At 40.7% G+C, this 25,061-nt stretch overlaps 1 protein-coding gene across 1 annotated transcript in view; it reads left to right on the top strand.

The window, feature by feature from the left end:
* The first annotated feature begins 14,542 nt into the window (after positions 1-14,542).
* pcdh15b (protocadherin-related 15b) overlaps positions 14,543-25,061 on the top strand; it is a 568,726-nt gene continuing 558,207 nt past the window's right edge. Inside the window, exons 1-4 of the mRNA XM_069899399.1 lie at positions 14,543-14,626; positions 15,103-15,195; positions 15,279-15,374; positions 15,463-15,618. Coding sequence (XP_069755500.1) covers positions 14,543-14,626; positions 15,103-15,195; positions 15,279-15,374; positions 15,463-15,618 — 429 coding nt within the window. The remainder of the gene's footprint in view (positions 14,627-15,102; positions 15,196-15,278; positions 15,375-15,462; positions 15,619-25,061) is intronic.

Here is a 25,061-nt window from a genome sequence, read left to right as displayed (position 1 = left end):
AGTGTTTGATGGCGGAGCGAACTCGGAAGGGCAAAGGTCCTGCTTGGATACTCTACGGTCTGTGATTCTGACTGTCTTGAAGGGTTCTGTTGCTCATTTACTCAGCAATGGTGGCAATTTATTCTGCAGAATTTCTTCGTTAAACCTATGACAATGTGTTTCTTGTCATACACGTTGTACAATGCACATTATTTGCTATAGCTGAGCACATACTTTTTTTTAAATGACAATAGTCTATGAAAAAGACAATAAATGCAAAAGACAAACCGCTGATAAAATAGTCATAAAACTGTTAGCACCACAGTTAGTGCAGCGCTATTTCAGTGCCAGCAAACCAGGTTTTGAATACACCGCTGTCCGTGATGAGCTTGTATGTTCTCCCTGTGACCAACATCTGAATGCTCTGGCTTCCTCCCATGTTGCAAAGACTTGTGCAATTGGTTGGTTAATTGGTTACATTGGTGTATTGAAAAAAAGGGTGATTCAAGAGCCTGATAGAAGTTAAAAAATAAACTGTTTATGAACCTTCGGCCTGAAAGTACCAGTGAGAAGATGTTTGACCAGGTTTATATGGAGCTTCAATGGATGGGATTATGTACTTTTGTCCATGAAAGCTTTTCAAAATGTATTGATTCAACAAAACCTTTAACTGCCTTGGCTTAACCTTTTTTTCATTTGCCTCGTGTCACTTCAGTGTGGGAATTTTTGGTCTCATGAACGTTGACCTTTTAATGAATTGCATTGATGTGAGCCATTTCCTGCTCTTCAGAAATTAGAGAATTGAAATTAATTTTGCAGAAATGCCACCACAAATTATTTCGTGATTGATGTAATTTGCTTGTTTCTAAATGCACACATTTCATGTGGAAAATGTTGGCATGCAGTAAGTTACTTTTAAATTTCATAATTGAGTTCTCCGGATGCATTTAACACAGCAACATTAGTCTTGCTATCTATTCAGCTCTGAAAATATAATTGCAGATATACTCTTCCAACAGCTATCAGGCTATCAAATCTCCCTGTAAAACCTGAACCGAAAACTACTCCTGGACGATAAAAAAAAAGATCTGTCTGCATGATTGAAATATCACTTTTTTTTGGCACTAACTGAAACTGTGATTAATTATTTAACTGTGCTTTTATATTTATGATCTTATTTTGCCTCATGGTGCATTTAATTTGGACTAATATTGATGGTTATCTCTGTGAATACAACAAGTATGTATATTAGTGCACCTGTAGTTTGCAGTTGTTTATATTACAATAAACTTTCATATCATATGTCATATATATATCACTGTATCAGAGAATTATGGATTCCAGCCTTAATTTAGTGAAACGCAGATGTACTGGCACACTATCAAGTGCCTCTCCATCACTGATCTGTGTGATATATAAGACACAACTCTCTTGGTTCTACTGATTTTATGGGTAACATGCTTACCAACCAAAGATATCAATAGCAATGATTGATACACCGTTCAAGTATAATTTAATATTTTCAAAGAGGATCCGAATGTCCTGAGTAAATGCTGTCTAAATATAATATGTCAATGTTTAGACACTGTCTTAAAAGTCCAAATTAAAAATAAAAGATGCAGCAACTTGAACTATCCTCCGCTCATTTCCCATCTTGTTTATCTTTCGTACAGAACGAGTGGGCTTATTAAGCAACAGAGGGTCTGTGAATGACGGGTATTTAATTGAAAGGTGTGTTGTTTCCTTGATGTAGTTTGCTTAAAGTAGCAATGGTGTGCAGGTATAGACAGAGGTAGCAATGCGATTTTAAGGAGTTAAACAAAAAAAGTCTGCAGAAAAATAAAATCTTGTAGTTTACACAAAAATGCTGGGGACACTCAGCAAGTCCCACAGCTGTGGGAAAGATAAAGATGCATACTAATATTACAGGCCTGAGCCCTTTGTCAAGGTATGAGCAAGAAGCAGGCAGACACCTGAATGAAATGTTGGGAGGAGGTGCAAGGGTCAGAGGTAGATACGGACGAGAGGGCACAGGAGAAGATAGGGGGAGGGGATAGCTCATGTCTGACCAGGACTTCATTCACTGCAATGTCTGTCCATGGGCTTGTGTATTGGCACACTGTGGCTACCTGCAAATTGGAGGAGCCAAACCTAATATTTCATTCAGGAACTCGCCAGCTGGATGGCATTAACACTGAGTTAACTGGTTTCTGTTCGGTCATTCCCCTATCTCCCTCTCTTCCCACTCCCTGCGTATCCTTTCCTCCAGCTCTCCACGCCTTCCCTCTCCATTTAGAGAGCTATCCCCTCTTCTATCACTTCTCTGCTTTCCTTTCTCGTGCCCTCCCATCTGTATCCACCTATGACCTGTTGCGTGTGGGTCTGAGCTCTACCCCCGTGCCCCCACCATTTTATTCAGGGGCCTATTTGCTTTTCGCTTGGAGCTTGTGAAGGGCTCAGGCCTGAAACATTGGTTTATGGATCTTTATGTTTACTACATAAAGAATGCTGCATGAATTACTAAATTCCTCTTGCATTTTTGTGTAAACTAAAATGAGATTTAAGGTATTTCTTTCTTCCAAAATGGAAAGTGCTGTAAAAGTTACCCTTCCATTGCACAGCCTTTTAACATTAGTCTTGGATTTAACTTATCAGCTTCAAAATAAAAGGACCAAAATATGTTTTTCATTCATATCGAACAAGTTAATGGTCTTTCTGGATATTGTTACACTTTCTGTGGAAGGAAAGTTGGGTTTTTCCGGGTCTGCTAATTTCAAATAATTGCATGGATGCGATTTCAATTACTGGTACAGAATTGAGAATTGTTTGGAGTTGTGTAGTTCAGACAGTGGAATTGAATGTATTGATTAAACGTACTTGCAGCGATGCACTTTCAGGCACAACTTCACTTCATCTCACAAGTGACTTATTGCCTTTGTTTTGAGATTAACAAGTTGTTTTTAGGAATGCTTAGCTTGAACCTGATGCATTTGTCCCTTCTATTCATGCATAAGTCACATCAATTGGAGTTTGTCCCAAATTCCCCTTGAAGTCACACCTCTTAGTGAATTGAATGGGACACATCCTGTCTCAATTTGCCCTAATTCTGATGTCACTTTCACTTATTTTTTGTATATGGTGGCATCATTAATGTGTGCGACTTGTCTTAATTATTTAAAAAATGAAATTGAGCTTTATGACCCACAGAACTTTTTTCTTTGGCTTGGCTTCGCGGACGAAGATTTATGGAGGGGGTAAAAAGTCCACGTCAGCTGCAGGCTCGTTTGTGGCTGACAAGTCCGATGCGGGACAGGCAGACACGGTTGCAGCGGTTGCAGGGGAAAATTGGTTGGTTGGGGTTGGGTGTTGGGTTTTTCCTCCTTTGCCTTTTGTCAATGAGGTGGGCTCTGCGGTCTTCTTCAAAGGAGGTTGCTGCCCACCAAACTGTGAGGTGCCAAGATGCACGGTTTGAGGCGTTATCAGCCCACTGGCGGTGGTCAATGTGGCAGGCACCAAGAGATTTCTTTAGGCAGTCCTTGTACCTTTTCTTTGGTGCACCTCTGTCACGGTGGCCAGTGGAGAGCTCGCCATATAACACGATCTTGGGAAGGCGATGGTCCTCCATTCTGGAGACGTGACCCATCCAGCGCAGCTGGATCTTCAGCAGCGTGGACTCGATGCTGTCGACCTCTGCCATCTCGAGTACTTCGACGTTAGGGATGAAAGCGCTCCAATGGATGTTGAGGATGGAGCGGAGACAACGCTGGTGGAAGCATTCTAGAAGCCGTAGGTGGTGCCGGTAGAGGACTCATGATTCGGAGCCGAACAGGTCAAGCACTGAAGAGCTGGCTCTAAATGGGCAACTAAAGCGGCATCGTCTGCAAAGAGTAGTTCACGGACAAGTTTCTCTTGTGTCTTGGTGTGAGCTTGCAGGCGCCTCAGATTGAAGAGACTGCCATCCGTGTGGTACCGGATGTAAACAGCGTCTTCGTTGTTGGGGTCTTTCATGGCTTGGTTCAGCATCATGCTGAAGAAGATTGAAAAGAGGGTTGGTGCGAGAACACAGCCTTGCTTCACGCCATTGTTAATGGAGAAGGGTTCAGAGAGCTCATTGCTGTATCTGACCCGACCTTGTTGGTTTTCGTGCAGTTGGATAATCATGTTGAGGAACTTTGGGGGACATCCGATGCGCTCTAGTATTTGCCAAAGCCCTTTCCTGCTCACGGTGTCAAAGGCTTTGGTGAGGTCAACAAAGGTGATGTAGAGTCCTTTGTTTTGTTCTCTGCACTTTTCTTGGAGCTGTCTGAGGGCAAAGACCATGTCAGTAGTTCCTCTGTTTGCGCGAAAGCCGCACTGTGATTCTGGGAGAATATTCTCGGCGACACTAGGTATTATTCTATTTAGTAGAATCCTAGCGAAGATTTTGCCTGCAATGGAGAGCAACGTGATTCCCCTGTAGTTTGAGCAGTCTCTCTGTGTAATACACACATAAACACACACACACACACACACACACACACACACACACACACACACATATAGATATATATCTATATCTATCTATATATGTATAGATAGATATATATATATAGAGAGAGATATATATATCTATATATATAAAATAGTTATTCCCATGTATATACGCTATTTAGAGAGAAATCAGGAAAGAAATTAGGCTGTCAATTGTGTGTAAAGATCAAAGCATTTGTGGACTGTTTCCTGCTGCTCACAGGTCTCTCAATATGTGGACCCTAGAGCTAACTGTTGGGCACCAGTCCTGCCTCATTCTTTGGAGATGGTGATGAGAGTGATGTGTCCTCTGCTGGAGGTATAGAGCAGAGAAGTGATTAGGTTCTATTGGCCGCTTTTGAGAAATTAAGCAAAATATCCAGATCCTCAAAGGTACTCCCAGTGCACTCATCATTAAACACTGAAATAGGAGGATGATGTTAATGAATCCATGGCTGGCAGTATGGTGGAGGAGGGACTGCAGTAGATTCTTATGACAACTGCCATTAGAAAATCTCTTTAAAAGTACTTGCTTATTCTACATGGGTCAGTGTGCAAATAACCCAGTGATTGCCATCTGTGAAATCCACAGCTCAGGTTTTGCCATTAACGAAGGGAGCTAACTATTTCTTAAAGCAAGGATGTCCCCATCTTTGCTTTTCTTTTATTTTGAATTTAGATCCATACAGCACCCATTTAGCGCAGCTGCGATTGTTATAAAGCAGGAGGGAGTGCTATAGATTCTCCAATTTCGAGGCGGACGTCTCATTGGAAACATTGAATGAGGTGTGGATGAGAAACAGGGACACTTCTGCTTGCCCCATTTCAAAAGTGCAACAGCCTAATGGTTTTACATCAAAGGGAAGAAAATCATATTTAAAGGAATTGATGGAAAGGGAAGGTAATTTAAAAAAAAAATTCATCCAGTGTCTGGTCTGGAATGATCCGCATTACAGTAATGTTGCTGTGGATACAAAGGGATCAGGACGACTGATGCATTTCAGAACATACTTGATTAAAGTTATTCTGGAAAATAGAAGCTAATCATCTAGAAATTAAAATAGGAACAGAGTCTCAACATTTTAGAATTGATGTAAATTCCTCAAATGAAATAAAATTCCTAAATTTGCTTCATGCTCAGAGATGGATAGGAAAATAAGTTTGTCTAAGGCCTAGTTTGCAGGTGCAGTGATTTGGAAAGTCAATGGTGAAGGGAATAGTATTCTAAAGTAGGGAGAAAACCAAAAGTAACGGCAGATACCAGACAAAGTGGAGATTATATTCTTCAGTTCACACCCAAGCGCCCAGATCTGGAGTGCCACGTACAGTATTATTTTCCTTACTTGAGAAAGGATGCTAATCCATTAGAAGCAGCTCAGGAAAGGTTGGACAGGCTGGACTTGTATATGTTAGAATTTTGGAGAGTTGATTGGAGCATAAGCTTCTGAGATGTCCTGATAGGTTGGATCTGGAGGGAGTTTCCTTTCATGGGAGATTGTCGAACTAGAGATGTGTGGTGGAAAGTGTGCTGACAGGCTGCATCATGATCTGTTATAGGAACACCAATACTCCTGAGCGTAAAGCTCTGCAAAAGGTAGCGGACACAGCCCAGGACATCACAGGCAAAACCCTCCCCGACATTGAGAACATCTACCAGAAATGCTGCAGGAAAGCAACAACAATCATCAAGGACCCAGCAGACATTCTGTTCTGTTCTCACCAGAAAAGAGGTCTAGGTGTCACAAGACTCATACCACCAGGTTCAAGAACAGCTGCTACCCCTCCACCATCAGTCTCCTCTACCATCAGACTCAATCAAAGACTCATTTAGGACTCTTACTTATGCACTTTATTGATTGTTTTTTTTAAATCCTATCTCTACAGTGCACAGTCAGTTTGTTTACATTTCTTTATTTGCTTACGGGAGTACATTTAATAAGTGGCAATTCACTGGAAAAAAAATCTCTGGGTTGAATGTGATATGTATATAATCCAACAATAAATCTAAAATCTCATCTAAATCTCACCATTTAAAATTAAGACCATTTAAAAATAGTGATGAGGCCAGTCTTTGAAAATTTTCAAAGGGTGGTGGAAGCACAGCCTTAAGACTGAGGTGGGTAGATTCTGGTGAAGCAAGTAGGTGACAAATAGATGAGAAACTTAAATCCTCTGTTCCTTTGGATCAGCTTTGAAATTGGAGAGTTACTTGAGTGCCTGGATTGTCATATGCTTAGAGAATGGAAGAGATTACAACCCACATCACATTTAAACATGATTTGGATGTACATTTGTAGACTACAGAAGTCGTGATTATGTTGCGTCGGTTTTTCATTTGGCAGTCCTAATGTCAGAATAGCTTCCTTTCATGTTGTATTTTTTTTTTGTGATTCTGTCCAATTCAATTACAATTAATTAAATGAAAAAAGTAGTTAACAGTTCTCATAACCACAGAAGTGACTGGACCATCTGGTTCGTTCATCCCCTCAGGAGAGTGACACAGCCATCCCATGTGGTTGGTTCTTAAAAGGTCCTCTGAAATAATCCTGAGAAGCCACTCCTTTCCCACCACCATCTCAAACGCCTTTGAGGTTGAGCAATAAATCTGGCCTTGAATTTGTCCTGTACAGGTCCCAAACAATGAACAATTAAAAATAAATGGAGAGCTGAAAATTCATCCCCTGAGAGGCAGAGGAGGAAACTCAGGTTGCGTGTGACAAGCAAGTTACATAACACTGGATTACGTTGGGTGCACAGCTGCCAGCTGACAAGGGTAATGTTTCAGATCAATTATCATCTAATTATACCAGTACAACCCGACAAAACAGCGTTCGTCAGTGCACAGTGCAAAAGAGTGCAAACACACCTACAGACAAGTACAGTAGGTGTACACATATATTTAAAATAAAAATTATTAATAAGTAGTGGAGTCTTGGAGAGTTGTTTCAGCAGGTCATTAATCATTCAGCGGTCTCCCTCGACATGGGGAGAAGTTGTTCCTCAGCCTTGTGGTTTCGGCTCAAATACTGCTGGTATTTGCTCAGCAATGTTTCAATATTTTTATTCATTTCATCTAAATGTTACATCGGTACATGAGAATAGAATCAAATATTAAATCTTATAGAATAATGCAGTTGGTATTGTAACCTATTTTACATTAAAAATAAGTGGTGAAAAAAAACTATGTTTCTTATCTAACCCCACCCTACAGAGGCTATTGGCTTAACATGGACAGACCACTACTAATAATAAAAAGTAACCAATGAGGTCGTAAACCAAATAAAAAGTCAATCTTACAAATTTTGGAAATAATTGAGGAAAGAACCCCATCAAGAAACAAAATTACGATTCATTTCAGTCATGAAACATTTAACCTTTTTTCCAAAGTCAGACAACCATTGAGTGTGACAAACAGCATCTTTCCATCTCATCAATATGGCTCTTCTAGGAATAAGGGAAGCGAGGGCCCACTTATTCCAAAGAGAGCGAGGAAAGGATTTGGAGTCAAAGTAATCTTAAGAATTAAAGACCGGGTAAGAAATACCCCTTCCGAAAAACTGGGAAGAGAAGGACATAACCAGAACATGTGATACAATGTACCTTCTACAGTTATATAGTTATCACTTTTAGAAAAGAGATTAGAATAAAATTTAGCCAATTGAACTTTGGAGTAGTGGGCTCAGTGTAGATGCTGCATAAGAGATGACAGGGGTTCTCGCTGATTATATGAGTCTTCTTTAAACCACCATCCAGTAAATCACATCGATGGTGGGGAAGGAGACCCCAGTGATGATCTCTCCTGCTGTTATGGTCCTTTGGATTGACCTTCGATCCAAAGCTCTGTACCACACTGGGTTGCAGCCGGCCTCGATGATCTTTGTTGAGCTCCTGTAGAAAGGTAGCCTTGCCCACCTCAGCCTTCTAAGGAAATGCAGTCTCAGTTGCATTTTCCTGACAAGTGAGGAGATGTTGTGTGTCCAGGTTAGGTTACTTCTCAAGTGGAGTCTCAGGAACTTGGTGCTCTCTACTCTCTCCATCACTGAGCTATTAATGTGTGGTGGAAAGTGGTCATCCCTGCTCCTCCTGAAGCCCACGATTATCTCCTTTTTCTTGTTCATGGTGAGACAGATTGTTATTGTAGCACCATTTCACGAGATTGTCCACCTCTTCTCTGTAGTGCAACTCGTTGTGGTTGCTGATGAGGCTGACGACTGTCATGTCATCTGCAAACCCAATGATTCTGTTGAAGCTGGATCCAGCATGGCAGCTGTGGGTCAGTAGCATGAGCATGAATGGCTGAGCACACTCTCGTTTCAGGCAGAGAACAGCCTCAAAAAATATTCTCAGCACTGTGACACTGATCAGAGCACCCAGTGATTACAATAACATTGAGCTCCAAATCTAAAGGAACAGTAGATTCAAAAAGAATCTACGTAAGAGAAGCACAGACGTATTGTAAACCTGCTTCAGATATTAAAGATGTCACTTTATGAAGATGTAAAGTGAATGTCAATTTTGTTAGCGCGAAGAAGTTCGGTGACGAAGAATGCATTGATATCAAATGTTTTAAACCATCAGAATTTCTCCAAGTGCTTCCAGCCATAAATAACTTTTTTTTTAAATGCAGAGTTTCTTTTGTAATATAAATAAACATTTCATTTGCACATTAGCATAATGAATGACTTGATAAACTATTTTAATGGTAATGGATGAGGAATACATTGAGGGAAAGATGCTAGGACATGTCTGTGTTGTTTATTAAATCTTGCAGTGTGATCTTCTGCATTCATTTGAACAGACAGGTTGTCCTCAATTTCCTCATATTTCTTACAACACGGGCACATTGGGCCAAATAACCTTTTTTCTCTGCCAGCTCTCAATCCTGTTGACAATTTATTTCTCCATCACCCATTATTCCTCTGATGTCCTTTAACCCTCCTTGGATTCTCATACCACCCACTGGCAAGGTAATTTACACGAGGCAATTAACCAACCCACCAGCGTGTCAATGGGATGTCAGAGGAAACCGGAGTACATGCAGTAACTGGGAAAACGTGCAAACCCCACATGGACAGCATCTGGGGGGTCTACTTTTAATACAGATTACTGGAGCTCGATGGCATCAGCACTAACTGCTATGGCACAGTGCTCTCTTGATTCCATTTCCGAAGGCAAAACCTTGCATACGGTAGCATTCATTTTCTCATGAGTGAGCTAAAACAATCGCTTGTGTTTCACATCCAACCTGGGCGTGACAAAAGTAAAATAAGGAATGTTGATTATCAGTCTTACAGTTAAACGGATCTAAAGTAAACTGGCAGTTAAGTTTGAAAGCTGTACCTACTTCTCGCCACAGGATCTACAAATATGAAAGTTAAAATCACTTTGGAATTTTATATCAGTTCATGTTTATTTAATTATGTATTATTGCCAAGAACATGACCCACGGTGCTTCTAAAGTGATTCTCAGAGTTCAAGCAACTGAGCTCTGATTATGGATATTTGGTTTCTGATGTTCCTGCTTATGAATTATGTGTCTATCAGGAACCTTATTGTAGTGAGGCAATTTTCTGTTGTATTATAATTTAGAATTCTTACTATAAACGGAATAACAGTGACATTTATTTTTATCAAAATCAGCTTAAAGATTAAATGTAAAATCAGCTTCTCGTTGCATTCATTTGGCAAAACAGTTTCATGTGAGGCTCTTTCATGTGAGGAATGCCTGACTCCAGACCTAAGAACATTCGTTTCCATACATATGAACATGCCTTTGGGAGACTGGTGGGGTAGATGGGGATTGACTTCCCAGCTGTGCAGGCACCTCTGTTGGGCAGAAGCAGAGCATTTCCATGTGCGTCTCCCCCTCTCCCCCTCTGCCCAGCATCCCCACCCAAGCTGTCACAATTGGGGGGTTGGCTTGAGTCAACCAGAGCTGGGAGCACTGAGCAAACTCAGACCCTCACTCGATGAGGCCCGCTGGCAGCCATTCTTCCTGCACATGTTCTCTCTGTCATCGCAGGAATTTCTGTCAGCCTCTCTTACACACTTATTGTTCATTTCTGATTTACAAACAGTTTGGGGTATAAACAGTTCTCAGGGACAGAATCTCACTGTAACTTGGGACTTCCAGTAATAAGATGCTGTCACACACCACGTTCTGCAAACAAGCAAAACCATGATCTTGCTAGCTGGCTCCCAGTTCAGATGCATTGAACAGTTTGAAGATAGTTTCTTTATTTGTAAATGTGAAATAAATATGCCTGGAGAGCAGTATCTCACCATAGTAACATAGTATTAATTATTGCCAATCATCCACTCTAGTGTGAAAGTGATAAATTACAAATGAGTTGTTTCATTCTTTTAAGCTTTTGTTTGTGATAGAAATTTTATTTTAACATTGTCTCTTTTTGTCTGACTTGGTTTTTCTTTGTTTCTCTTTCTATTCTGGCTTTGATATTAATTTCACTGCTCAAAGTTACACTTTCTTGTTCAGATCATGAGCTTTGATTTCCCAATCCTTGAATTTATTAATTAACCCTGTGTGATAGTACAGATCTATCACCAATGTACATAGTGTATGATGGTAACTCACCATTTCCATTTACCAATCTGGCAACATTTAACTTAAGGTTAAAACGGGCAAGGGCAGGTCTAACTAATGAGAGGCAGTGGCAACAGATTGCAAGATTTTTTGGGGGTCATAAGAACATAGGGAAGAGGAGCAGAAGTTGGACATTTGGCCCATTGAGTCTGCTCCTGCCATTCAATGAGGTCATGGCTGATCTGATGGAACAGTCCATCAGTGAACTTATGAGAGGTTCTGAAGCCAAGAATAACAAAAAAAAGTGTATTTTATAATCTTATGACATCTCTTCTCCCCAACTTCTTTCATCCAGTAAAATTAGCCCTCCTTAAACATCTCTAACACAAAAGAAAAGTAAAACGAAAAAATGAAGTAATAAAATTAATACACATCTTAAACATATAACCAATTACAACACACCCCCTCCCACCCCCCGGCCAAGGAATGCTGTGCAATACAAGACTGCACTACCACCCCCCCCCCCTCCACTGTGCAGGGGGGGGGGGGGAGCCACATGTTAGGGAAAGGATGGTGGAATCAGCACCTTCCCACCCATGAAAACATTCATAAATAGTAGTACAAACGTATCAAGAAAAAAATCATGCTCATTACTTCTATATTTTAATCTAAATGAGAGTTCAACAAAAAATTTCAGTTCACATTCATTTCCAAATCTTCTCAATCAGCCTTCTTCATCCGTGACACTTGAACGAACTGTATAGTACGTAGCAGATCTTTTTTGAAAACTGTAGTCAACCAGATTTGTGGTGATGTTGATTGAGGTTGGACTGGATCCTGGATAAACAGCCCTTCAAAAAATATATCCTTATGTGTACCTGAGGAAATTAATAAAGCCCTGGTTTGATGCCTTTCTAAGCAAACCCCTGCAATTTCCAACCAATTTTTGATCAAACCATGAGCCAAATGTGAATCTACTAGATAGTCTCACTGGACATACCAGGACATGTTTCAGGTTTAACTCAGAATCAAGTCAATAGATTCAGTTGCATTCTAAATAGGAAGATAAAAGACAAATAATTATGTCTAAGGCCCCAAAACTGATCAATTAGAGAAAATATCTGTAGCCCTACCATATCCAAGAAAAAGCTATGGACATCAAAAGTGTGCAAGTCCAGAGTGGTCCTTATCCACAGACTATAGAACAAAGTCTTGGGTTGAAAATGGCAGATATGAGTGGCCTTACTAAGGATAATCATCATCTATTTGGAAATTTGTCCTCACTGATGCATTGTAACTCTGTTCAGTACCACCAGAATGTTGCACGACAGCCACTCACCCAAGCTTTTCTCAATAACTTCCTCTGCCACCTTGAAGTACAAAAGTAGCAAGGAATTTAGAACAGCATCACAACTTTTTTACTTCATGCAGGTACTTTGTGACTCTCACCTTACACCACAAAAGATGCATCCTCATCTTTCCAAAATTCTGGAGTTGGACAGTAAATGAATCTTGCTAGCAACATCCATTTTCTATGAATATTACTTCTATAAACTTCCACATAATTGTCACCATCCAACTATTTAACTCCCCTTCATTCCCACACAGACATCTTGTCCTTGAGCTCATAGTGAGGATAAATGTAAAACCAGAGGAACAGCACATCATATTCTTTCTGGATAGCCTTAAACTCAATGGCGTGAGCATCAATATTTCTAATTTCAGGTAACCTCTATCTGGTTCTTCTGTTTCCATTCCATTATCTACTCCTTTGCTAAATTTCCCCTCCAGTTATCTCTTCCTCCGCCTGTCCCTCCATCTCTCCCAACTTTTCTCCATTATCCCATCTCAGTTCCCTTGACCCCCTTTTTTTAAAATTCCTGATGTACCTGACTTCACTTCTTCTTTCTTTCCTCTCGATAAAGGGCCCTGACCTGAATGGGTGAATGACCATTCTGCCCATCGACTCTACCTGACTCACTGAGTTCCTCCAGCATCTCACCATTCACTCCAGATCCCAGCTGGCGCAGTTTTGTGTTTCTCTTTTCTTCAGCCAGGCCATTCTGTTTGTCAGCTGTTACTCACAACCTCTTCAAACAGTGCAAGTTATTGCAGAAAAAAAAGGAAAGAAATTTGTTTGTTGTCATTTCAAAATCTTTGAATTGAATTTGATATTAGAAGTTACAAATTTACCCGGAATTCATTGGCACATTTGACTCCTTCATTTGAAACATTAAAAAAAATACAATATCTGGCACCTATGGGGACTGATAGATACCAGCTATGTGTATTTTCAGGTTGCTTGATACTGTTATGAGTCCAGAGGACCCCACAACCCAGCAGCAATAGATATGCACCATGACAAAGAGTTACTTAAAACAAAAGTTGCTTTTAATTATCTTTGAACATGAAAATAGAATCAAACTTTAACTTATCTTTATCAGCTCACTTAACCTACTTAACCCCCTTCTAATTCTAAGCGCATATATATGTGTAAGTTCAGCAAAGTTCTTTGGTTCACAGTTCAAACTCACTGGTTGCAGGCAATTCTTGTACTGTTCACAGAAGTTAACATTAATAAAGTTCACCAAACTTTGGTGCTTAACAGATAAATGGTTGCTACTCAAGAGGGTTCTTGTTGCTTCTCCGAGAGAGAGTTTTTCTTATTCCAGGACATCCACACTGATTCCTTTTTAATCAGCCACTTCAGTGTCTTGCTGATGAAACTTGCCCCATCAGGGTTCTCCAGATGATAACCTCTTTCATTCAGGTCACTACAGAGTTCCTTTCTGTTCTCCTATTCCGAGGGAAACACCAGGCAGCCAGTCCTCTCCTTTGACCAGGCTGTCTTCCAAAGCTTGCCAGCTTGTTCCTCTGGAACCAATGTCTGTTTCTCCTCTCTCTCTTTCTCACTCCCTCCTCTCTGAGAGCAAAGCGTCTTTTTTTTCTCCTCCCTGCCTGCAAAGATCACATGACCTGCCAGACAGTAAGTTCTGTTTTCCAGACAAAGCTGCTACTGCCTGTTGTTACATTTGTTGCCTTTTGCCAATTACAGTCCATCATGAGTCTGAGCACTCCTGCAAAAGCTCCTGCAAAAAATCTGTGTTTTAAAGTGTTTGTGTGTGACCTGCTCTAATAAACCTTTCCCAATTTATCTCCCAAACACCTCTACATATTCTGTCACAATAACCTTGCAATGCCTAACTAATGCACATGCATTATGAATAAAGTTTAAAAGACAAAAATACTATACTGTACTTACACTGAACAAACTTTATCTGCACGAATATAAATCTTGAAGCATTTTATTTTATTTTCAGTCACAATCTTTTAAAACATTTAACCATCGCTGCATTTGCAGATTCCTCTGCTTCCACGCAGCCGCCCAAAGTACGAACAATAACATTATTGAAAATTAAATCCCCCTCCCCCAAGTTTACAGATGAAGCTTCTGACCGGGGCATCTCTTACTAAGCAGGGTTAAGAAGACACTTTAAGGGAGACACCTCAATGGCGAGCGGCATCAACCAACTCTTCATCCTGGGAGACGCTGTTCCTATTTCACACAACTTTATTCAAACGGCCGTGAGCAAAGTACAACCAAGGCCCTCCGCTGCCAGAATATTTGTTTCTATCTTCACCAGAGAATATTTACTTTTATAATTTTAAACTTATATACATTTTACCTTTTATCTTATTCTTATTTATTTAAATTTTCTAAATTTATTTTCCTCAATTTTTTTTTGCTGGTTGCTTGAGGCCTCTCTGTTGCTGATACCATGGGCTTTACTATAGATTGAACAAAGAAATCCATTTTTAAAATCGATTCTAACCATTTGTCGTATAATTTTGAGGTTCAGTTTTTGGAATCTGTCCTTTTGAATATAATTCAAAGCTGAAGCTGAAAGTAAAAACGAAAATCTGCAGACTCTGGTTGAAGTAAAAGCTCCAAGTTCAAGCTGAATGTTTCAGTAGGCCTTTTTATAATGGGGAAAAATAATCAAATGTAAAGGCGGATGTTCTCCACCATTGCATCGATTCAATTACTTTTATAAAAACGCCGATGGCAGATGCAGGATGCAGACTCCAATCCGTCCAAGGGGGTAGTCTCACAGATGAAGCGAGTCACTCCACCTCGCTCCATTGAAGATAATGCCACTGAAGTCAGTTGCTAAGTGGCAGGCTGGTGGCACTGTCAGCCCGCCACCCAGGAGTCACCGCCAAATGTGATTGGTTCTGGGCTTAGGGCTCCCTTCTGCTCTTCACTCCTTCACCAAGGCCGTCGAGACCAAGGAGCAGGAAGGCAGCAAGGAGCCGGAGAGAGCAGGAATGGACATGCAAGGTGAGGGGGAGAGTGAGATGTGTCTGTGGAATAGGCTTTTGTATGTAATAGTTCTAAAATGCTTATTTTGTTATATCTTTATCAATAGCCTCCATACAATCTCCAATCCATTGTTGTTGTCCTTGATTGCGTGAACCTGCAAGTTGGAAGTCTCATCAAACATGAAGTGAGAATTATAGTCAGAGATCGAAATGATAACTCTCCATCTTTTCAGCAATCACGGTACCATGTGGAAATCAATGAGGTATGTGTGCAAATGAAGATAATCAATTAACCAGAGTTCAATTTTTTTTTAAAGTTTGTCTATTTTACTTTAAATAAGCAAATGTTTTAATACTTTATTTATTTCAGGATGGTATAGACTTGATCATGGAGTTTACAATTACATTTTAAAAAAGCATGACAATTCAGACTTATTAATTCTTTCTTGAATACATCATCCTTGAACATTCAGTAATAATTCAATTCAATCCTATGGGAACTGAAAATAGTTCTTCCATGTTGTAAGTGTTTATTTCCGATCTTGAAAACAAGTGAACATAATTGATTCCTGGTTTCCTTTTGAAAAATTAAGATTTAAAAAAAATCTCACGACTGGGTTTTGCTTCTCTGTGGTATTCAAGAGGGACATAAAAAGCTAAATGCCAAATATCCTTCAAGCAAATTGAGACACAGCTGTGGATCGCAGGGTGCGTTGTGAGAACGCTGCATCAATTTCTGGTGGAGTTTCTTGATTGACCACGGTAATCTCAGCAGAAATATGGATCGCCTGCAGATTTTTGATTATTCACCATCAACCCACTGACATTGAGGTGACATTGAGTTTTCTCTTTGATTAACAAAAACTTGTGTCTTAACAACATCATCTTTGAAGTAAAATCTTCATAAGCAATGGGCAAATATTTGAAATACTAAGTATCTTTACCATCCAAGCCCATGATAAACCTCGGAGGTAAATAGAATATGATAGCTGCCATTTCATACCATAACTGGTCACCAAAGGACAGACTCTTAATTTTGTAGAACGATTTAAAAACGTATCTTGTTGTAACAAAACAAATGAAGCGCATATTTCTTTTTTGGAGTACAGGGTGCTCCCTGACTTCTGACTGTAATTGGAACCGAAGGATCGGTCATATCTCAAAATGGACGCAAGTCAGAATTTTGCCCGTGCGTGTGGAGTACTGAAGTCTTAAAGCAAACTTTTTAATGAAATGTTGTATTTGACAAACTGTAACAGGACATGAAAGAGCCAAAATGTGCGTACTTACTTTGTCAGTCAGTGTCCCAGGGTCCGTAGGCTGGGCGTGACCATCCTGATTCCTGTGCACATGCGCAAGTTTTCGTTTGGTGCATGCGCAGTGGGTTCGCGTATTGGAGTTTGGTTGGTGCATGCGTGAGAGTTAAGCGCCCTGACGATATTGAATTTGTGCACTTAACTCTCGCGCATGCACCAACCAAACTCCAATACACAAACCCACTACACAGATGCCAACCGAAAACTCATGCATGTGCACAGGAATCAAGATGGCCACGCCCAGCCTACGGACCATGGGACACCAACTAACAAGGTAAGTAGATACTTTTTGGCTCTTGCATGTCCTGTATCCCTGTTATTGTTTGTCAAATACGACATAAATGTGTACATTTTATATTTTTTGTTTATTTTTTTTTTAAATTCTGTCGCATGTGCACATGGACGCAAGTTGCATAGGTCACAAGTCGGGGAGTACCTGTATTTGAAAAATTAAATGTTTTTGTTATTTTTATCCTCCATTAACTCTTGACCATAGCATAATTTGCAGTCTATGCCTTTATCTCAGCTGTAGCACATGTTCCTTGAAACTCATTATTTTCTTGACAATCTTCCCACTTCCCCAATACTGCATCTGTTCAATGGACACCAACCCTAATACCCCTGTCACCCTGCACTCTCAATAGTTTCCTCAGATTTTCTACTTCTTGCACCATAACAATAGAGATTTCATTTCAGACTTAAATCTGTTTCATGAAAGATTTCACACATCAGAAATTGTGTGATTTAATTTTACTTGTCTCTTGAATACACTCACCTTTAAGCTATTACATGGAAATGTGATTTGTAATTCAGGAAATTATCCTTCAGAAGTGTCAGAGGTTAATTTCATTCTGGGAAGTGTCAATATCAAGAAGAATTAGGGGGAGCTCATTGAAACCCATCAATTACAGAAAGGAATGGATAGAGTGGGCGTATAGAGTTTGTTTCCTGTGGTGGTAGAGTCTGGGACAGAGGGCATAGCTTTGTAAAACAAAACCATCCCTTTAGAACAGAGGAGGAATTTCTTTACCCAGAAGAATTCATTGTCATGGATGGCTGAGGAGGCCAAGTCATTGGTTACATTTATGTCAGAGACAGATGAGCTCTTGATTTGGAAAGAAATTGAGGGTTTTGATGAGAGGGCAGGATAATAGTGTTAAATGGCCTAATTCTGCTCCTATGCCTTCAGGTCTAAGACCTCATACCTCCTCCTAGCGTCAGTTAATGGGAAACTGATGAAAGTGATGCTCTGGCTAATTTTCATTTCCAAGCTAATATATGGAGGCTATTGTTATGACCACAGCTAAGCCCCATTAACTCTGGATGAATGAGAAATACAATCTCTCAGCCAAGTCATGCAAAAGATTATGCATGGAATCATGAAGTAAATGACCTAGAAATAAGTCCATGTGCAATATGTAAAACTAAATGCTTGTCTATCTACAAGTATTATTGCAAGATAATGTTCATTTCATAGTCATTTTGTTTGTATTGGTTGAAATAGCATGTTTGTTGCCCTATTCTATACTGGACTATATTTTTTGTGCAAATTAGGCATTCCTTATAATTATCCTAATTGTGTTCCAGTCAGCTGGGTCTCTTCAATTAGACTTGCATTTAAACATAAGTAGACAGATAGTTTAAGTAATTGCTGTAAATGTTCGATTACTCCAGCAGTAATCAGTTGTAAATATACAGTAATGTCCATGCACTCAATGATCAGGCAGTTTTTGTTGAATTCATTTTGCTTTCTGTGAGCAGGGAGCAATTGAATAGTGTTGGAAAGCATGCATGAGGATTACAATAAATGATCTGTCCATGGCTATCTGACTCCCCTCGAAACAATGTGTACACTAGCTTCATTGACATAGTTGGTCAATTGGTACGATTCACTGTTTTTATAGTCTTAGGCCACATTCAGACACCCTTGTTAGGGCCAGTGACTGATTGAAACCATGCAGATAGAATAATTGAAAATATTGGGTCAAGTCCAGGCTTCTTGGAGGGAGACGATGACCAGAGGGTGACTCAGGTGGGCACCATAAGTCGGATGCTGACAACAAAATACCTAGTGCTTGAGCAGACATATCTAAATGTCTACATGAACTAGCCAGGGAGTCTTTCCTTTTCAGCAGAAATGTGTTGGACAGAAATGACCTCCTCAGGAAACTCAGTCATTATGAATTTGGATCCTACCCTGTCCAGGTGCATCACAGCCTGTATATCAACTGTGCTGCCCAGATCAAAATAAACACCAGTGAGGTGTTAAGGCAACTCAGGCCATCATGCGAACTAGCCTCCCCTCCATCAACTCCATCTGTACCTCCCATTCTCTTGGGAGAGTTGCCAACGTACTAAAAACAATTCCACCCTGGTAAAACTCTTTTCTCCTCTGTTTTGGAAGGGCTAAGGTAGTAATCTAGTTTGAAAACAAGCACCTCCATATTCAAGGACAATTTCTTTCCGACTATTTTATCCGACTCTTACATGGACCTCTCATTGGTGAAAAATAATGAAAAAATAGAGCAAGAGCTCTTTTTAAAATACTTTTATCCATACCAGTGGTTCTCAACCTTTTTCTTTCCAATCACATCCCACTTTAAGTAATCGCTATGTCATTGGTATTCTGTGATTAGTAAGGGATTGCTTAAAGTGGGATGTGAGTGGGAAGGGAAGGTTGAGAGTCACTGTCCTAGACCCAATTGTTACTGAAATATTGTGCTTGAGAAAAATTGTCATTGGCTCATTTCCTTCGGAGTGATGAAACCATGGACATAATGAGTCAATTAGGTACGATTGAAACAGTGGTTTGCAAACTTTTTCTTTCCACGCATATACCACCTAAGCAATCTCTTATTAAACATAGAGCACCTATGGCTTAAGGCATACTTAAAGTGGTTTGTGAGTGGAGAGAAAAGGTTGAGAACCCCTGCTCTCTAACCTTTTATTGCAATACCTGCAGAATTTGCGAGTTGGCTCACCTGGCTAGCAATCAAAAGAACGTTTTGCACTGTATCTCAGTACACATTAATCCAATCAAATTCATGTAAACAGACAACATCCAGGACTAAGGGGTTTGTTCTCTGACCAGAGATTGATTGTGCATACACTCTGGAGTTTAGAAGACTGAGAGACAATCTCATAGAACACACAAATTCTCAGAGGGTTTGACATAGTAGATTAAGGGATGATGTTTCCTCTAGCTAGTGAGTCTAGCAGTTGGAGTAATACTCTAAATGTAAGAAGTTAGTGATTTAGGTCTAAGATGAAAAGAAATTTCTTTACCTGGAGAATCCTTTGAATTCTCTGCCCAAGAGAGATATGGAGGCTCAGTCTTTGAACTGGTCTAGCACGCGACCAAATTGAACAGCAGAGGTCACAAGGTCAAAAAAATTCTTGGAATAAAGGAACTTTATATGTACATACATAATATGCATTTATCTTGTTCTTAGAGTTCAGAATTTCAAACAAATCTGTGCATCATTTCCCTAATGTGGTGTCTGTATGCAACAGTTTCTGAGCAGCTGCTGGTAAAGCTCCTCTGGACCATCTTCATCATCAGCTCATCCTTCCTTAAATATGGGGCCCAAACTGCTTGCAACACTTCAACTGTTGCCTAGCCAATGTCTTGTAAAGCCTCGGCATTACACCTCTGCCTCTAGTGAAATCAATAGAAAACAAATTAACCCATAAAAGTCATGAGGCTGGAAGACATGAGTTGGAAGGATACACTGAGGCTTTTCTCCTGCAATGCCTCCGACATTGCATTTTATAAAATCTATTATGATCATGTATAAGGTAAATTTGTCATTTTTCCCAGTATAGGGAAAAGGGCTAATATTTAAAAGGAGCCCGAGTGGGATCTTTTCATATATTGGGTGGTGGGTATTAGAAATGATCTTCAGGAGGAAATGGTTGCAGTGATATGCTAGTTACTGACAACAGGGTAATTTACTCGGTAATTTATAGTTAAAATACCAATATGTCTTTGGACTGTTTGAGTAAAACCGGAGTACCGTGAGAAAACAACCCAATCGCAAGTAGAAAGGGCAAACACCACAAAGATAATGTGTGAGCTCAGGATTGAATCTGGATTGATGAAGTTGTGAGGCACCAGTACTACCTGCTGAGCTGCCCATTACTGCTTTATTTTTCTTATGAGGGGAAAAGGAGGGATGTCATTTTCTCTGCTGTGTCCAGTTGGCTGAATGATCTCCTCTTGGCTACAATCTTGGTTAACCAAAAGCTTGGAAATGTGAACATTCATTGTTATCATCAGTCAACCTTGTGAGTTAAGGACAATGATGCCTCCCTTCTAGGCAGAGTGAATACCTTCTATTCACGGTGTGATGAGAAGAACAGGTTAACGCCAAAGAAGCTTCCATGCTTCCCCCCCCACCCCCCAACCGATGAATGGGCCCTCCTGCATAGCTACGGCCGAAGATAGGAGAACCCTATCAAAGGCAGAGAGACAAGACAACATAACTGGCCGGGTACCGAAGGGCTTTGCAGACCAATTGACGGGGTTCTACATTGACATCTTCAGCACCTCACTGCATCATTCCCGCAAGTTTTAAGAGAGCCACCGTCAACCCAGTACCTAAGAGGGCGACAATAACAGCCACAATGACTACCGCCCTGTGGAACTGACCTTTTCCATTATGAAATGGTTCAAGCATCTGGTGATGGAACACATCCAAGCACACCTTGCAGAGACCCTGGATCCATTTCAATTCACCAATTGAAGAATCGATTCCACAAGCAATGATATAGCCTTGTCACTTTGTTCTGTCCTGCACACCTGGAGAAGGACGCCTCATATGCCAGGCTGCTTGTTCATTGAGTTCAGCTGAGTGCTTAATGCAATCATTCCCCAGAGGCTGGTGGAGAAGCTGTCCTCACTGTGACTCTCTGCAATTGGATCCTGGACTACCTAACGGAAAGATCACAGTCTGGTAGCAGAATATCGAGCACCATCTCACTGAGCAATGGCGCACCTCAGTGCTGTGCACTCAGCTCATTCCTATTCATGCAACTGATCCACAACTCCATCACCAGATCCAGCTCCAACAGTGCCATCAAGTTTGCAAATGGCACAACAATAGTTGGCCTCGTCAGCAACAATGAAAACATCCAGGACTAAGGGGTTTGTTCTCTGACCAGAGCTTGAGTGTGCATACACTCTGGAGTTTAGAAAATTAAGAGACAATCTCATAGAACACACAAATTCTCAGAGGGTTTGACATAGTAGATTAAAGGATGATGTTTCCTCTAGCTAGTGAGTCCAGCAGTTGGAGTAATACTCTAAATGTAAGAAGTCAGAGATTCAGGACTAAGATGAAAAGAAATTTCTTTACCTGGAGAATCCTTTGAATTCTCTGCCCAAGAGAGATATGGAGGCTCAGTCTTTGAACTGGTCTAGCAAATTGAACAGCAGAGGTCACAAAGAGCTGAATACACTATTCCATTTTTTTTAAAAAATTCTTGTAATAAAGGAATTTTATATGTACACTACAGAGAAGGGGTGGAAAATCTTGTGAAATGGTGTGAGAGTAACAACCTGACTCTTGACATGGACAAGACGAAGGAGATGATTGTGGACTTCAGGATGATCGGGAGAGATAACCCTCCATAACGCATCAACAATTCTGTAGTAGAGAGAGAGAGTGGAGAGCACCAAGTTTCTTGGAGTCATTTAACTCGTGACCTGTTGTGGACACACAACATCCCCTCACTTGTCAGGAAGGTGCAATAGCGACTGCACTTCCTGAGAAGACTGAAGTGGGCAAGGCTACTGGCCACTATGATGTCAGCCTTCTATAGGAGCTCTATCGAGAGCGTCCTGGCCAGCTGCATCACAGTGTGGTATGGTTGCTGCATAGAAATTGATCAATGGTCAATCCACAGGACCATAAGAGTAGCAGGGACCTGGTTTCTCTCGACATGATCTACCAGGATCGTTGTCTGAAGAGGGCGTGCAAATTCATTGAGGACCCCTTCCATCCTGCACACAGCATTGTCAGGGAAGGGATACAGGAGTATCAGAGCCAGCACCACCCAAGCTGAGGAACAGCTTCTTTCCACAGGCAGTGAGAATGCTGAACGACCAAAGGAACTGCTCGCCCTAACCATCTGAGACTCTCATTAGTAAAAAAGAACAATATTTATTTACTTAGTCTTATGGATAAAAAACTGTCCTCATACGTATTATTTGTCTGTATGCGTGTTATGTCTGGTTGTGTTTTGCACCAAGGACTTCAGAATGCTGTTTTGTTGGGTTGTACTTGTGCAACTTGACTTAAATTGAAAAGGAATGATGGGTCAATAACATTTTCTTAATGTGGTCAAGGCTCCTCAAAAGCTGCTGTCCCTGGAGTGAGCTGGAGACTCATAAAAAGTATAGTGGCAATTAGCTGGAAATAAAAGGCCCGGAAAATCGTTTGGACCATAGTTAAGTGCTGGTGCGGACTAAAAAAAAACATTAAACCTTAAAGTAAAATCCAATAGGGCCAATGTCATGAAAGAAATAGGTAATACAAACTTACCTATATACATTTTTGTATCCCATGCGCCTGTATAAAATGTTAATTGCTTCTTTGAAGGAAGCTGTAATCAGAAGAGAGGATGAAAAGTTCATTTTATAATATGAAACGCCTCGTAAAAAAATGAAGGATTTACCATATTTAGATTTATTTTGAAATCAGTTGCTAGTTCTCATGGGCATGCTATGACATTTAAAGTGAAGGTGTCCTGCATTAGTTGCTGAATTTAATGGAACAATTGGTATCAGCTGTATGGAAGAGTAAATTAGGGAATCCGTGCCATTGAAGCTATTTTATGTTCTGACCAGAGGGAGGAGATATGGCTGATGCAAATCTAATATCAGTCTTGTCCTCCAATCTGCCCTGCAGGTTGGTGAACTAATTCTGTCAGTGTGAACAAATGCAATTTGTGCTTGCTTTGTAGTGAATAAGCACTATTTCTACACCACGTTCGTCATACCACTTTCAGTTGACCATGCAGAGAACATTTAATAACTTGACATATTACCTGCATACTAAGTGACATCGAAGTACTCGAGATGGCAGAGGCCGACAGCATCGAATCCACGCTGCTGAAGATCCAACTGCGTTGGGTAGGTCACGTCTCCAGAATGGAGGACCATCGCCTTCCCAAGATCGTGTTCTATGGCGAGCTCTCCACTGGCCACCGAGACAGAGGTGCACCAAAGAAGAGGTACAAGGACTGCCTAAAGAAATCTCTTGGTGCCTGCCACATTGACCACCGCCAGTGGGCTGATATCGCCTCAAACCGTGCATCTTGGCCCCTCACAGTTCGGCGGACAGCAACCTCCTTTGAAGAACACCGCAGAGCCCACTTCACTGACAAAAGACAGGAGGAAAAACCCAACACCCAACCCCAACCCACCAATTTTCCCTTGCAACCGCTGCAACCGTGTCTGCCTGTCCCGCATCGGACTTGTCAGCCACAAACTAGCCTGCAGCTGACGTGGACATTACCCCTCCATAAATATTCGTCCGCGAAGCCAAGCCAAAGAAGTGACACCAATAACTCTTGGGGTACTTCGGGGTAAACCCTTTTACTAAGGAGTACTTAGAGCAGTCATTCTCAATAGGGGTCATTTGTCTTCCCTGGGTGCCACAGCCATGGACTGTAATCATAAAAATGCTCCATTATGGTTTTTTTTGGAGTGAGAATGAGAAAAGAATGGAAGAATCCAACTAAACATGACTGCTTTACAGGCCCATAAACTTTGAGCAGAATGTGAAGAGGGCCATAGCCAAAACAAAAAGTGTTGAGAATGGCTGGATTAGAGTGTGAAACTTTCTTCATTCGGGGTACTGAATTCTTCTTTTCAGGGGATTTCAGCTGATTGCATTGGAAAAAAATATGTTGGTAGGAGAAAAATCAATGCCTGCAGATGCTGGAAATCTGAAACAAAACTACAATGTGTGAGAAACAGCCAGCAGTTCAGACAGCATCTGGGGAAGGAGAAACTATTAATGTTTCAGGTCTGGACACTTTGTCAGAACCGTGAAAGAGAGAGTAAGTTCATTTTCAATAGGAAAGACGATGGGAAAGTGAACGGTTGAACAAGGGAATAAGTTTAATAGGATGTCTAAGTAGTTTAATGGGGTCAGTTACAAGTATATTAAATCTCCTTGTCAGTCCACAAAAGTACGATTACTGGCAGATGCATTTATTTTTATATAAGAGGCTCATGACTCAGTGACAGGGTCCCGGACAAGTGGCTCAGCGATAGGGTCTTGGACACCTCCATTCAGCTGGACAGGCTCACTTAATTTTGGCCTGATAGAGATGCTGCTCCGTGTGGTAAAACCTGTGGGTGTGGCCTGTACGTTTACATC

Source organism: Narcine bancroftii, chromosome 10, assembly GCF_036971445.1.
Source record: "Narcine bancroftii isolate sNarBan1 chromosome 10, sNarBan1.hap1, whole genome shotgun sequence".
Taxonomy (NCBI): domain Eukaryota; kingdom Metazoa; phylum Chordata; class Chondrichthyes; order Torpediniformes; family Narcinidae; genus Narcine; species Narcine bancroftii.
Note: the sequence above shows the minus strand (reverse complement) of the source record. Positions and strands in the feature narration are given on the sequence as shown.